The sequence below is a fragment of the Pseudorca crassidens genome, chromosome 15 (genome assembly GCF_039906515.1).
Source record: "Pseudorca crassidens isolate mPseCra1 chromosome 15, mPseCra1.hap1, whole genome shotgun sequence".
NCBI classification, from domain to species: Eukaryota; Metazoa; Chordata; class Mammalia; order Artiodactyla; family Delphinidae; genus Pseudorca; species Pseudorca crassidens.
The window spans coordinates 4,447,149-4,462,722 of NC_090310.1; the positions used below are offsets into that span (position 1 = coordinate 4,447,149).

The 15,574-nt window shown below is 43.6% G+C and overlaps 1 protein-coding gene across 6 annotated transcripts; it reads right to left on the reverse strand.

Moving 5' to 3' along the window:
• Nucleotides 1-1,085: 1,085 nt before the first annotated feature.
• ZDHHC4 (zinc finger DHHC-type palmitoyltransferase 4) lies at nt 1,086-14,944 on the reverse strand. 6 transcript variants are annotated; one of them, XM_067705453.1, is made up of 8 exons: nt 14,822-14,944; nt 14,192-14,359; nt 13,406-13,529; nt 12,153-12,226; nt 11,474-11,652; nt 9,092-9,217; nt 7,175-7,419; nt 1,086-1,468 (listed from the first exon to the last, which is right to left on the reverse strand). In XM_067705453.1, exons 2-8 carry the CDS (start codon nt 14,248-14,250, stop codon nt 1,178-1,180), a joined length of 1,098 nt encoding a protein of 365 aa, XP_067561554.1. In that variant the 5' UTR covers nt 14,251-14,359; nt 14,822-14,944; the 3' UTR covers nt 1,086-1,177. The 6 variants fall into 6 exon arrangements, with proteins under 6 accessions (XP_067561554.1, XP_067561555.1, XP_067561557.1 ...); XM_067705454.1 differs by lacking the exon at nt 14,822-14,944 and adding an exon at nt 14,556-14,800; XM_067705456.1 differs by lacking the exon at nt 14,822-14,944 and having other exon boundaries at nt 14,166-14,353.
• Nucleotides 14,945-15,574: the final 630 nt, after the last annotated feature.

Genomic DNA, 15,574 nt, shown 5'->3' on the forward strand with positions numbered 1-15,574 from the left:
TGCAGGGCCGTGGCTCAGGCCCCAGCCGTTCATCTTTAACGCTATATCTAGTCCGAACTCGGGGCTGCGACGACAAATGATGCCTGCCTGCCTGCGAGTCCCTATTCCCCAGCCCCCTCCAGATGGGCCCCGCCTAGCCTGGGAGGGCCATAGGAATCATGTCTCCTGCGCCTGACTACTACGACCTCAAAACCCTCAGCACTTTCTGTGACTCTCTTTTCCTGCATTCATCTCTCTGCAATGAATGAGCAGCGGGGCTAGCCTGGGATTTTAAAAACAGCAGAAATGACTTGAATGTGGCCACAAGAGGCCAGTGGAGGGCAGGCCAGAGGCCACAGGAATGAGCCTTCTGTAAAAGGTCCATTCTGGCCTGAGGGTGGGCCTAGGAGAGGATGCTGGGTGTGGTCAAGGAGATGAAAAAAGCCAAGGCCTTTCCCAGGGAAAGATGGAAAGGACATTAAAGAGGGTGCAGCTGAGACAACTTCAAGTCACAGAGACCCTCCTGCATATCAGGGGACACAGCCATAAGGCCCCTCCTGTCCAGGAGCCCAGTGGGAGACCAAGGTCAACTGGAACCTCTGGGAATTCACCTTTGAACCCCTTGGCACCAGGACTTTAGAGATGCTCCACTCCAGCCGGCTGAATGAACAGAGGATGAGCAAGGGGTATTTCTGCCCCAGGGTTTATTAGCATGGCACCTGGCAAAGCTTAGGCACTCAGTAAACACTAGTTTTCCCTTCCCTTCCTTAGCTACTGAGAGCCAATTCATAAACACAGTGGAAACCGGGAAAAAAGAAATAAACCAATGCTTAGAAAGTAAGTATCCAGGACTTCCCTGGTGGTGCAGTGGTTAAGAATCCGCCTGCCAGTGCAGGGGACACGGGTTCGAGCCCTGGTCTGGGAAGATCCCACATGCCACGGAGCAACTAAGCCCGTGTGCCACAAGTACTGAGCCTGCGCTCTAGAGCCCATGACCGCAACTACTGAAGCCTGCGCGCCGAGAGCCCGTGCTCCGCAATAAGAGAAGCCACCACTCGACACAACTAGAGAAAGCCCACGTGCAGTAACGAAGACCCAACGCAACCAAATAAATAAAAATTTTTTAAAAAAGAAGAAAGTATCCATATGTATAAATAACATATACTATATTTAAAAGGCAGTAACACTCTTCCCATTCTTATTTCTTCTTTCTCTCATAATGTGCAACAGCAGGTAGAAAGATCTCGCGAAGGTTGCTCCAAAGCCCACGGGAGTGAATGTTCCGGTAAACCTCGGGCTCTGCTGATGGGGGCCAGGCCACGTGGGGGCAATGCTGGCACCAGGCTCGGGCACCTCTGTACCACTCGTTAGTGGTCTGGTTGGTAGCGGCCAGGTACAGACAGAAGCACAGGTAGCTCCCCAGGAGGAAGCTCAGCACCACAACAAAGCCCAACAGGAAGACAATCCTCGGGAAGGTCAGGAACAGGTACTGGGGGCAAAGAAGAAGCAGCACGTTAGGCAGCTAGGCTGTGACATGAGTCGGGGTCAGGAACCACCGGCCATGGTCACGTCCATATACACTTCAGAACTGCCTTCCCAGCTCCCCCACCTCCATACACATCTGACCCACTGAACACAAAATCAGAACCAAAAACAGCACTGACAAACCTCCCAGGAAGAATTTCATATGGGATAAATTAAGTGTGTGCATTGAAGGAAAAGGGGAAGGACACTCAGGAGATGATGCCAGTTAGCTATTCAGAAAATAAACAGAGAAATGAATGTAGATCTTAGTTCATGCATCAACATAAAGTCCAGACGGACAGAAGAGATCAATCTCTCTCTGAAAACAATACGACCACAGAAATACACGTACAAGGGTATTCACTGTAGCACTGATTTTAATAGCCCCTCTTCCCAAAAGAAACAAGTTAAATGTCCATCCAGGAGGAAGAGTAAAACTCTGGGATAGTCATGCTATGGAACAACAAGGAGCCTTTAAATTAGGTCAGTGTCTATGTACTAATTTGGAAAAGATGTTGGTAATATATTGCCCAACAAGGAAGACAAAATGCAAAAATCACAATGGAATCCTATTTGTGTAAAAACAAAACTAACTCCATGAAAGTGTATGGCCATATAAATAAACAGAGAGAAAAAGCCTGAAATGTACACCAAACTATAAAAGTGGTTGTCTCTGGAGAATGAAACTGTTGGGAGGGGAGGGGAATAATTCCCAGTTTATATTTTATTTTTGTCCAAGATGTTTTAAATTTTCTTCTCCCCCCCCCCCGGCTTTGTAGAGATATAATTGGCATGTAACATTATGAAAGTTTAAGGTGCATGTAATATACAACATAATGATTATATATATTATATAATGAAATGATTACAATAACGTTAGTTAACACATCTGTCACCTCACAGTTACAATTTGTGTGTGTGTGTTGAGAACCTTTATGAGCTACTCTCCTGGCAACTTTCAAATGTACAATACAGTATTGTTAATTACAGTCACCATGCTGTACGTTACATTCCCAGGACTTATTCATCTTTCAACTGGAATAACTACCTTCCTTATTTCTCCCACCTCCCCCGACCCCTAAAAGTTCTGGACTACTTGAATTTGTATAAGTTCGTTTTTATGATAGACAAATAATTCTGAAAGAGTTCAATATTTTTAAAAGTTAGCAGAAAAGAAGTAGATACTTATCAAAACTCCATCAAAACTCCCGATGGGCGAGAGACTTGCTAACTGAAGTTACAAAGAAAAGAGACAGATTCGATGAGGAAGAATGTCTAAAGCTTTTTTTTTTTTTTTGCGGTACGCGGGCCTCTCACTGTTGTGGCCTCTCCCGTTGCAGAGCACAGGCTCCGGACGCGCAGGCTCAGCGGCCATGGCTCACGGGCCCAGCCGCTCCGGGGCATGTGGGACCTTCCCGGACCAGGGCACGAACCTGCGTCCCCTGCATCGGCAGGCGGACTCTCAACCACTGCGCCACCAGGGAAGCCCTAAAGCTTTTTAAACAACAAAAAATGAGACACACAAACAGAAAACAAATATAACAAGAATGAACTACCATTATTATCCAAAGACCTCAAACCAAAAGTTATTCTAATATCAAATAGGTAAACAATTAAAGGGCAGAATTCACAAAAAAAGATATACCAATGACTGACAGACAAGGAAAGTAATCAAAAGTAATGAAAGAAATGTAATTTGTAAAAAAGGGTAAACCATATTCTGTCAAACTAGAAGCACTTCCCATCCCAGGCATCATCAATCCCTGCTCTTATGCAGTGAAAGGAACACTTACACACTGCTCTAACCACAGGTTTTAAAAAGCAATTTGACAACATATATAAATATCGGAAGACTTATAAATGTTGTCAGTCTTTGACCCAGTATTTATGTTGTTGGAAATCTATCCTAAAGAAAGTCCTAAATACAAAAACAAAACCATATACACAAGATTACCCACTGCAAAGGGGAAAATGCACTTCACGAGTGGAGGGAACTGGTGGTCACCTCCGTAAACCAATGAATCAACCTGGGCTTCACTGCTCCTATGTCACCTGATGGGATGCACTATGAAATACACATCCCTACCTAGGAAGCATTTTTGCCAAAAACATTTAACTTGAATCTAATCAAGGCTCTAGAACTAACTTCCAGTTTACACTAATATAAAGAAAGAGAAAAATTAGATGACAATTAGGAAAAGAAAAATCTAGAACACGGGACATTTTAAAAGATAACTAGACTACTAAACGTCAATTTAATGAAAAAAAAGCAGGGGCATTATTTTAGAATAAAAGGACGTAATATTCAAATGTAATGCATAACTATAAAATGGAATCTGGTTCAAGGAGGTAGAAGAGCTATAAAAGACATATTTGAAACAATGGGGAAATCTGAATATGGACTAGAGAGTATATAGATTTATTATTACTTTTCTTACATGGGATAATAGAATTGTAGATACGTATGAGAATGTTGACATTCTGAAAAAATGCATGCTCAGGTATTTAGGGGTGAAGCAACTTCATCTCCAACTTATTTCTAATAATACAGAGAAATACATACACACGTATAGAAAGAAAACAGATTAAAATGTTAACAATTTTAAAATCTAGGTGGAAGGTATATGGGTAGTCACTCTGTTATTCTTTTAACTTTTCAATATGATTACAAATATACATAATTGGGAAAAAAGTTGAGAATAAAAACTACTCAAGGTTAAAACAACAAGGAGGTATCATGACATACCTATGAGAACAGCTGAAGTGAAAATCAGTGATAATGATAAACCTGGCAAAGATGCAGAGAAACCACTTACTCCCCCGTCCCTGGGGAGGAGAATGTAGAAAGGTACAAGCACTCTGCAAAACAGTGTGGTTCTCCTTTTCAAAACTTAAAATGGACTTACCATACAACCCAACAATCACACTGAAGACTTCTTTTCACACAGCAGCTTCTAAACCAATGTTCATAGCAGCCTTGTTAGTGATAGCCAAACACTGGAAATTACCCAAATGTCATTCAAAGGCTAACTCATTAAACAAACTGTGATCCATTCTCACCACGGAAAACTATACGGCAGTAAGAAGGAATGAACTACTGATACATGCAACCACTAGGATGAATCTCAAGGAAACTGTGCTGAGTGAAAAAAACCAATCACAAAATGCTACTGTAGCATTTTGTTAATTGTTAATAATTAATTGTTATTAACAATTGTTAATTGTTAATAATTGTTAATGTATGTAACAATAAATAACATAATAACAAAGATAGAAAACAGATGAGTGGTGGCCGGGCATTAGGGAGGTGGGGAGGAGGATGTGGGTATCAGGGATAACACAGGGAGTCTGTGGTGATGGACAGAAGAGCACCTTAGTTGTGGTGGCAATTATGCAAAGCTACACATGTGACAAACTGCACAGAGCTACACACACAACACAAACGAACACATATATAACTGACACTGTGGACTGTGCCAATGTCAATTTCTTGCTTTTGTGCTGTGGCTGCACAGGGATTCTGGCATGGGGAGAGGAGCTTAGGGGTGCACAGGATTCCTGTAACCTCCTGTAAATCTATCATTATTTTAAAATAAGAGTTAAAAAGAAAGATGCAGGCTTTAGGACTATGTGTGTATTTTATCATATTAAGACAATATCCTTCAATTCCTATTTTCTAAGTGCTTTTATTATAATGGGTATTGAATTTTTTGACAGGCTTTTCAGCATCTAGAGAAATAATATCATTGTTCCTAATACTTAATAATGCTGTATAAGATACTAATCAATTTCCCAATATTGAACCAACCTTGCATTCATTTAATACGTCCCACTTGCTCATTTTATTTTCTTTGAAACAAAAGGAAAAAAACACTCAAGGAGAATTAGGCAGTTACCTAAAAAAAGACTGCTCGTAAGCCATTTCCCATAAATGAAATAGAAATCTTTTAGCAATCAAGTGAGTTTTTAAAGAATGGCTTTGACTTTCACATTATGGTAAATTAATGGGCAAAGAATAGTCTTTTCAATAAATGATGCTGGGAGACTACCCTGGTGGCACAGTGGTTAAGAGTCCGCCTGCCAACGCAGGGGACATGGGTTCGAGCCCTGGTCTGGGAAGATCCCACATGCCATGGAGCAACTAAGCTCGTGCACCTAGAGCCCATGCTCTGCAATGAGAAGCCAGTGCAATGAGAAGCCTGTGCACCACAACAAAGAGTAGCCCTCGCTTGCTGCAAATAGAGAAAGCCCACGTGCAGCAACGAAGGCCCAACGCAGCCAAAAATATAAATAAATAAATAAATAAATGATGCTGGAACAACTGGATATCCACAAACTAAAGAATAAAGTTGGGGCTTCCCTGGTGGCGCAGTGGTTGAGAGTCCGCCTGCCGATGCAAGGGACACGGGTTCGTGCCCCGGTCCGGGAAGATCCCACATGCCGCGGAGCGGCTGGGCCCGTGAGCCATGGCCACTCAGCCTGCGCGTCCGGAGCCTGTGCTCCGCAACGGGAGAGGCCACAGCAGTGAGAGGCCCGCGTACCGCAAAAAAAAAAAAAATAATAATTAACTCAAAATGATTAAAGACCTAAATGTAAGAGCTAAAATTATAAAATACTTTAAAGAATATTTAAGTGTAAATCTTCATGATCTTGGATTAAGCAATGATTTCTTAGCTATGACACTACAGCAAAGCAACAAAAGAAAAAATAAATTGAGCATCAAAATTTAAAACTTCTGTGCTTCAAAGAAAACTATCAAAAAAGTGAAAAGACAACCAACAGAATGGGAGAAAATATTTGCACATCCTGTATCTGATAAGAGTCAAGTGTCCAGAATACAAAAAAGAACTCTTGCAACACAAGAATAAAAGACAACCCAAATAAAAATGAGCTGCTTCTCCCTTAAACTTTCTTCTCCAAAGAAGATATACTAATGGCCAATAAGCACATGAAAAGATGCTCAATATCATTAGTCATTAGGGTAAATGCAAATCAAACCACAGTAAGGTATCACTTCATACCCACTATATGGCTATAATAAAAAAAAGATAATAACAAGTATTGTTAAGAATGTGGAGAAATTGGAACCTTCATAGATTGCTGGTGGGAATGTAAATGATGCAAATGTTTTGGAAATCAGTGTGGTGGTTCCTCAAATGATTACAACAGAATGTTATTTAGCCATAAAAAGGAATGAAGCACTGATTCATGCTACAAAATGAATGAGCTTTGAACATATTATGCTAAGTGAAAGAAACCAGCTCAAAAGGCTACATATTGTATGATTCCATTTATGTGAAATGACCAGAAAAGGCAAACCCATAAAGACAGAAAGTAAACTGGTGGCTGCCTGGGTCTGGGGAAAAAGGGAATGGGGAGTGACTGCTAATAGATAAGAGTTTGTTTTGCAGATGATGAGATGTTCTGAAATTAGATTGTGGTGATAGTTATGTGGTTCTGTGAATATATTAAAACCACTGAACTGTATACTTTAAAAGGGTGAATTTTATGGTGTGTGAATTATATATTGATTTTTAAAAATTATATATCAATTTTTTAAAAAAGGAATGCCTTCACGTTTTGACTCAGAAAACAGATGCCCTTTTTCCAATTTTTAAACCTTAAGTCAGAAACATACAGCCCACAACATAATTACCTGAATATTAATTACCTGAACAACAAAGACAGTGTCAACCACCTGCAAGTGTCCGAAGTCATTGATGTAAGTCTCCAGGTACAAGTCCGACACCATCACCAGCTGGACTAGAAACACAGTGCTCACCACAGCCATGGTGGCAGCCGAGGCCGTCAACGTCAAGAGGTAGAAGAGGAAGTACCTGATGTTCCAGGCCCCGATACAGTTGTTCACCCACACACAGTGATGGTCAAAGCGGTGCACACACCGGTTGCACACACCTGCACAGAAATGGGGGAGCCACAACCCTGCGTTGATCCTTGATAATGACACCGTGCACTCCTACTGAGTTTCACACACTGACACTAGCAGGATGAGCTGGTAGTGTCAGTGGCAGCTGCTGTCACCAAGCTTTCAGAACCGAAGGGGACAATACAGTAGCCAATACAGTAGCCACATGTGAGTAATGAGCACTTGAAATGTGGCTACAAGAGAAACTTGAAAGAATACTTTGTTGATATTGATAAATTCGCAGTTGTTTTTCAATTATGCATTGCTCCTTTGAGATCAATGTGAATAATGCTGAACTTATTAACTTGGACAGACATAATTTTAAAACTGATGCTTTTGCTTTAAAGTCAAATCAATTCTTCTGATAAAGACGAACCATTATGTCAATATAGATATGGATTTTAAAGAAAAATGCTGGTTTATTTATTTGTTTATTTATTTTGGCTGCGTTGGGTCTTCGTTGCTGTGCACGGGCTTTCTCCAGCAGCGGTGAGTGGGGGCTACTCTTCGTTGCGGTGCGCGGGCTTCTCATTGCTATGGCTTCTCTTGTTGCAGAGCACGGGCTCTAGGTGTGTGGGCTTCAGTAGTTGTGGCACACGGGCTTAGCTGCTCTGCGGTGTGTGGGATCTTTCTGGACCAGGGCTCAAACCCGTATCCCCTGCACTGGCAGGCGGATTCTTAACCACTGTGCCGCCAGGGAAGTCCCAAGAAAAATGATGTTTTGGTACTGATTCAGTCATTGAAAAACTTTTAAGAATGTCTAGAATAGCTTCGGAATGTGAATCAGCTCTTTCAACTGTAAGTTTTATGCAATCTAAATACAAATCAAGAATTTCCAATAAAAATTTAGTGTCGGGCTTCCCTGGTGGTGCAGTAGTTGAGAGTCCGCCTGCTGAGGCAGGGGACACGGGTTTGTGCCCCGGACCGGGAAGATTCCACATGCCGTGGAGTGGCTAGGTCCGTGAGCCATGGCCGCTGAGTCTGTGCGTCTGGAGCCTGTGCTCCACAGCGGGAAAGACCACAACAGTGAGAGGACCGCGTACCACAAAAAAAAAAAAAAAAATTTAGTGTCTATTGATTGAGATGTACTGTAAATGTAAAAAACACAGAATTGCAAGGAATTAGTATGAAAACAGAATATAAAAAAATCCACTAATGATACTTTTATACTGATTACATGTTAAAATGGTATTTTAGATATCTTAAATGACATATAATTAAAATAAATTTTTCCCATTTATTTTTACTTTTGCAACATGGCTACTAGAAAATTTTAAATCACATCGGTGGCTCACATTATATTTTTGTTGGACAGCACTAACCTAGAATCTTGCCCACTGCCCAGAAGAGTAGGCTCTGCCAGGACTGAAGTCTGCAACACAACATCCTACAGAAACATCTCTTGAGCAGTAAGCACTGCCATGTGGTAAAGGAAGGGCTGTTTTGCCCAGAGCTGAAGGTTACCCACTACAGGAGAACACAAGACCTCACCTCTAGGCATCTCAAAGAAACCACTATCTAACTATCCCCTACCAACAGAGGCCGCCTCATGTCTGGAGGTCAAATGGCCCTGCTTCTAGATTTATGTAACATTCCCTTACAGATGAAGCCCACTTGTCTGCTGTGCGAGGGCAGAGCTGGAGGGGCCAGAACCAGACTTACTGCAGTGCTTGGATCGCGCTGGTTTCCTTAAATCACAAGTAGAACACCTTACGTTCTTTGGGAACATCCCTTCATCAAATTCATAAACTTGAAGAAAGAGTAATTCATTTGCTTTTGTTATGGTACCTGAAAAAAGGAAGGACAAGTGTCAGTTTCGAGCAATACAGTGGACCAGATGTTCACACAATCTGTCCTGGCAAAGCACAACTAAAACTGCTGTATTTAATATTCCAAATAATTTATTTTTTAAATTAACAGCTTTGAGATATAGTTCATAAACCCAATTCACCCATTTAAAGTGTACCACCCAATGTTGTTTTTTTAAAATTAATTAACTTATTTATTATTTATTTTTGGCTGCATTGGGTCTTCATTGCTGCGCACAGGCTTTCTCCAGTTGTCGTGAGCAGGGGCTACTCTTCGTTGAGGTGCACGGGCTTCTCATTGTGGTGGCTTCTCTTGTAGCAGAGCACGGGCTCTAGGTACGTGGGCTTCAGTAATTGTGGCGCACGGGCTCAGTAGTTGTGGCACGCGGGCTCAGTAGTTGCGGCATGCGGGCTCAGTAGTTGTGGCGCGCAGGCTCAGTAGTTGTAGGGCGTGGGCTCAGTAGTTGTGGCAGGTGGGCTCAGTAGATGTGGCGCTGAGGCTCAGTAGTTGTGGCGCACGGGCTCAGTAGTTGTGGCACACGGGCTCAGTAGTTGCAGCCTGCGGGCTCAGTAGTTGTGGCACAGGGCTCAGTAGTTGTGGCATGTGGGCTCAGATGTGGCACAGAGGCTCAGCAGTTGTGGCATGCAGGCTCAGGAGTTATGGCGCACAGGCTTAGCTTCTCCGCGGCACGTGGGGTCTTCCCAGACCACGGCTCAAACCCGTGTCCCCTGCATTGGCAGGTGGGTTCTTAACCACTGCGCCCACAGGGAAGCCCCCATTCAGTGGTTTTTATAGTCACAGAGTTGTACGACCACCACTACAATCAACTTTAGAACATTTTCATCACCCCAAAAAGAAATCCTTTCAGCAGTCATTCTCCATTTCTCTAATCCCACAATCCATGGCAACCACTAATCTATTTTCTGTCTCTATGGATTTGCCTTTTTTGGATACTTCATATAAATGGAATCATACAATATGTGGTCTTTTGTATCCGGCTTCTTTCATTGAGCATAATGCTTCCAAGATCCACCCATGTTATAGGATGTATAAGTACTTCATTCCTCCTTATGGTTGAATAACATTCCATCCAACAGGTATATCGCATTTTATTTATCTGTTCATTAATTAATGGACATTTGGTCCTTCAAGGATAGAAAAGATTAAAATAAGGGAATGGGGACTTCCCTGGCGGTGCAGTGGTTAAGAATCCACCTGCCAACGCAGGAGACACAGGTTCGAGCCCTGGTGGGGGAAGATCCCACATGCTGCGGAGTCACTAAGCCCGTGCACCACAACTACTGAGCCTGCACAGCTAGAGCCTGTGCTCTGCAACAAGAGAAGCCACCGCAATGAGAAGCCCGTGCACCACAGCGAAGAGTAGGCGCTGCTCACCGTAACTAGAGAAAGCCCGCGCGCAGCAACGAAGACCCAACGCAGCCAAAAATTTAAAATAAATAAATAAATAAATTTAATTTATTAAAATAAGTGGATGGGAAAAAAAAATACCTAGCAAGTATATTTCTAAAAACAGTGTAATAATAAATATGAGTATCAGACAAAGGAGACTTGAGAGCAAAGAGTATTACTAGTAACAAAGAGGCTCACTGTATTTTGAAAAAAGATTCAAGAGATGATACTAATTCTAAACTTGAATACGTCTAATATGAGTATATATATCTATTATACACACACACACACACACATACACACTCATATAATAGCTTCAAAATAGGTGAAGGAAAAAATCTGTCAAATCTACCAACAGAATGAGATCACATACCTCTCTCAGTAATCAAACAAAAATATTAGTATGAATATAAAAATCTGAACATAATTAACATCTTGATCTAATGGACTTATATCGTTGCCTGTGCCCAAGGACTAGAAAGTATAATACTCTTTTCAAGAACACATGGATCATTTACAGAAACTGACCACATGCCTGGGCGTAATGCAAATATCAGTAACAACTTTAAAAGAAACAGTTTCATATAGACGGCAAGCTCTGTATATAACACAGTTAAGTGATAATGTTTAAATAGTTCTAAATAATCTGTGGGACAAAGAAGAAAAAAATAAAACTAAAAAACATTCAAAACTGAAAGACCATGCAAACCCTACATAGCAAATTTTTTGCAAAGCCCTTGGAGGGATCACTACTTGTTTGTAGCACTGTCAGTGAGACAGACAGTTGATCTGTCACCATTTTCTATACTAAGCGCCTCAACTTACCAGGGTTTGTTTCACAAGTTAGGGCAAAAAAAACCAGGTTTACAATCAGCAGCAGATAAGGCAGAAAAAGGTAATTCGAGGAGAACTCCAGCTCTTGACAGAGGCCAAATATTTCCCAGGTGTATTCAGTATAAACCATTCCTTGCAAGATGAGATGCAGGATAACAAAGGTGTGGTTTCTGAAAGGACACAGGTACAAGACTTGTTCACAGGGGCTTCTCTGTGAAAAAATCACACCACACTACAGGAAGTGAACCAACGGACAACCACTTCCTTTGGGTTTGAGACAACAGTAAGAATTACATTAGAAATCATGTGAAACATTTCACCTAGTGCCTACCACTTAGTAAGTACTCAATAAATGTTATCTATTATCATCATCATCTTTGTGGGGAACTGAGGTCTCAGTATCAGTATATATTTCTTTTTACAGAAATGCACGTCAATACTTTCCCATTCTTTAAGTATTGATACTTAAAATTTGATATGTCAAAACCCCAGAGATAAAAGGCAGATTATCTGTCAGTAGAGGTTCTGAACCCAGGACTCTTGATCCCTGCAGCATCCCTCCCTGTATCACGCTGGAAACAAACAAGGAACCTCCTAGAGCTAGAGGACAGCAACAGTTAATAATCGAAACAGAAAAGAAGATAATACTTAAACTCTGAAATATAAATACCGTGTATGGAAGAGGTAATGAAGCAATCTTAGCATGGCTCTCCGAAGGCATTCTGGAATTATATACGAAATTATCTGAAACAGAAGAAAAGAGAAAGGTTCAGTTTCATTTCTCTTTCTCCCCACACCTAAACAAATTAGATGCTTCCCTTTCAGCCAGCAATATTGGTGATATTAAGGCATGTTTCTGCATGTGAGCAGAGAAGAGATTTAAGTGAGAATAAAGAGGAGGGCTTCCCTCAGCTGGCCTTCCTATGATGTCAACTCCTCCATTTCCATCCTGACCCCAAACAAGGCACTAAGTTGGGGTCTTCAGGCAAAGAGAGGTGAGCAGAGGGGCTGGATCAGGTAATGCTGATGTGATCTGTTAATGTAGCCTTTCCCTGCCTTGGGTTCAATCCTAGGTTCCAGAGTCGACCTCCAGATCACGGAGCATTAGCCCAGGTCCCCCCACCAGGCCAACCCCTTCCCAAGGCTGCTCACCCCAATTCTGCTCACTTTGATCCCTGGAGGAGTGTGGGCGGCCCGATGTTCAGCTTTCTACTCACACTACCCCCAGTTTCACCCATCAGGCCCCTCCAGGCAGACACTGCTCACATCCATGCCCAACTACAGGCATCAACTCTAGAGAAAAACAGCCAACCTTAAGAATGCTATCTTCTCTTAAAGCATCATCAAAAGATTACTTTTGGGACTTCCCTCGTGGTCCATTGGTAAAGAATCCACCTTCCAATGCAGGGGATGCGGGTTCATTACCTGATCGGGGAACTAACATTCCACATGCCCACGTGCCACAACTACTGAGCACACGAGCCTCAACGAGAGAGCCTGCGTGCTGCAAACTACAGAGCCCACATGCTCTGGAGCTCACGTGCCACGACTAGAGAGAGAAAACCCGCGCACCACAACTAGAGAGAAGTCTGAGCGCCGCAACTAGAGAGAGAAACCCAAGCACCGGAACGAAGAGATCCCGCATACCTCAACAAAGATCCTGTGTGCTGCAACTAAGACCCGACACAGCCCAAAAAAAGGGAAAATAAATAAATTAAATAAATTTTTTAAAAAAAGATTACTTTCAACAGTAACAAAAACAGAAAGAGAGAGACTTTCGAATATACTGCAAGTGCCATAAATGAAAGGACAAGTGAATGAACGAATAAAAAATGACATCTCTTTTTTGTTCTGACAGAAAACTGGTGAGCCTTTTAGACTGGTGGTATCCAAAATCCCGTGGTCTCCAACCATCACTGTTACCTGTGCTCCTCTTCTGACCAGGCCTTTAAAGCAATGGGTTTTCGAGCAGATGCAGATCGTAACAACACCAATCAGCATAAAAGCCAAGTAGAACAAGAAGAGAACCAGAAAGTCCATCCTGGGGCTACAAAGGAACAGAAGGAGTGTGACTATTACTGAGGGATATAGTCCAACACATATTCTCAGACATCAATTCCCTAAGTGACTCCAATTCCCTAAGTGACTCCAAGCAGGATTCTTCATCCTTCAAGCACAAATTGTCTCTCAGTGGGGCTTCCCACCTGGTCACCCTTCAAAAGTTTCCTAATCAAACCACTGTGGTCTGCCTTGTGGCATCTCCTGCCTGCAAATCCCAAAATAAGTGGGGAAGAATATGCAAAATGCATCCCCCTTCCCTCCCACAACGATAAATCAGTCTTTTACTCCCCTGAATATAAATATTCACAATGACACTGATATGAAGGTAACCAAAAGAATCTGCTGACATTGCTCTTGGAACAAGCATCCACCAGAGGCAGTCAGGGGGCCCCAGCCAGGATCAGGCATGCTGTCCTATGAAGATCCCTCCAGGACAGTGACCACAACAATCAGGGATCACCCAGGGGGACCAGAGTCAACACACAGGCCTGTATTAAGAAACTGGAAATGGTTACTATTGGCCTTGGCAGATATGGTTCTGGGCAGAACTTCCAATTAAGATAACCAAACTAGAAAATCCTCACGAGATAAGACAGAGGAAACAAAGAGCAGCAATTCTCACGAAGTGATTCAGGGTCCCCAGCCTACATATTTCTTTTGTTTGGATAGTTTTCAGCCGGCAGCTCTGGCATTCCTCCTCCGAACATTCACGGAGAATCCAAAAGGCATCTCCTCTTGTTCAGCGGCGTGCGCCCGGCACAACAGGTGGCACCCAAAGCTGCAGGAGACATGGCTCCTCTAGGAAGCTGGATCTGGCTGCGGAGACATCAATTCAACCCTCACATAATATGACAGGCTAGGAGTCAGGGGCGGAATACATTGTGTAAAAGAATTTGGAAGTCAAGGGATGTTGAGACCCCGCAGGATGTACAGGGCTGTAAGATTTCTAGACAAAAAGCTCATTGGGAAGAAATAACCCGGGAGCCTTGGATCTCGGTGTTTATCCCTATACCTGAGGAGTCCACGCTGGGGACCCAACAGAAAAGCATTCCCGATGCTACTCTCCGTCCGAAGATCCCAGCGGGTGGGCCTGGCCGGCGCTTTCCCCGGGAGCCGAAACCGGGGTTGGGGGGATGGGAGGTGCAGAAGATCTGTGCGCCGGGAGGGGTGGAGGTGGGGCTGCAGCTCCATACACAAAGGGGAAGGGCGAGTCAAACAGGGAGACGAAGGGCCCTGTGCCAGCCCGGGTATCTAACAGCCCAGCGGAGGCGGACTTACCGCCGAGACCAGTCTAACGCCAGCCGCACCTGGTCCGCGCCTCTAGAGCGCGTCCCCAGACTTCCGGTGGATCCGTGACGTCATCACGCGACGCCATCGGCCAGGCCGACTTCCGGCGGAGTTGCGTGCGGACAGACGGTGGGGTGGGGCTGCGGCTCGTGTTCTGCACCCTCGGAGTAGTCTTTCGCTTCCCGCTTTGACTCCTCCAGAATGTGGTCAAGTCTGACGGCTGGGAGGTCCAACTTTATAGAGCCGTTGCCAGAAGTCTTACAAAGAGACTGTCCCAGGCCTGGTGCGGGCGACGACGCCGCTGTTGTGAAGCGGACCGAGCCGCCCACCGGCCTGGGTAGAGCCCAGTCATGGCTCGGCTCCCAGCCGAGCAGGGACCCCGGGCGGCCCAGGGCAGGCACACCTAGGGGCTCACACCCTGTGTCTTAGTGGTGGACAGAGTTCGCTTTGCTTTCTGCCAATCACACCGTTGGGACCTGTCTGAACCGTCCCAGTGTCTTTGCTCCTGCTGTCTCAGAACACCTCTGAACATCCTGCCTCTGGGAGCATGACGATTGATTCGACTCCAAACCTAGAGGATAAGAAGGAAGGCTGTTTAATGATAGTTGAACCTGGAGTGAGAAAAGCTGCTTCCAAACATAGCATTGACAAGTCCCCTGTGGGGTGTCCCTTTTACCCTGAACGCCTCTGAATCAGCTGAGACCAGTCTATTCTCGATGCCTCTGAAAACTTGTCTGTAACTGA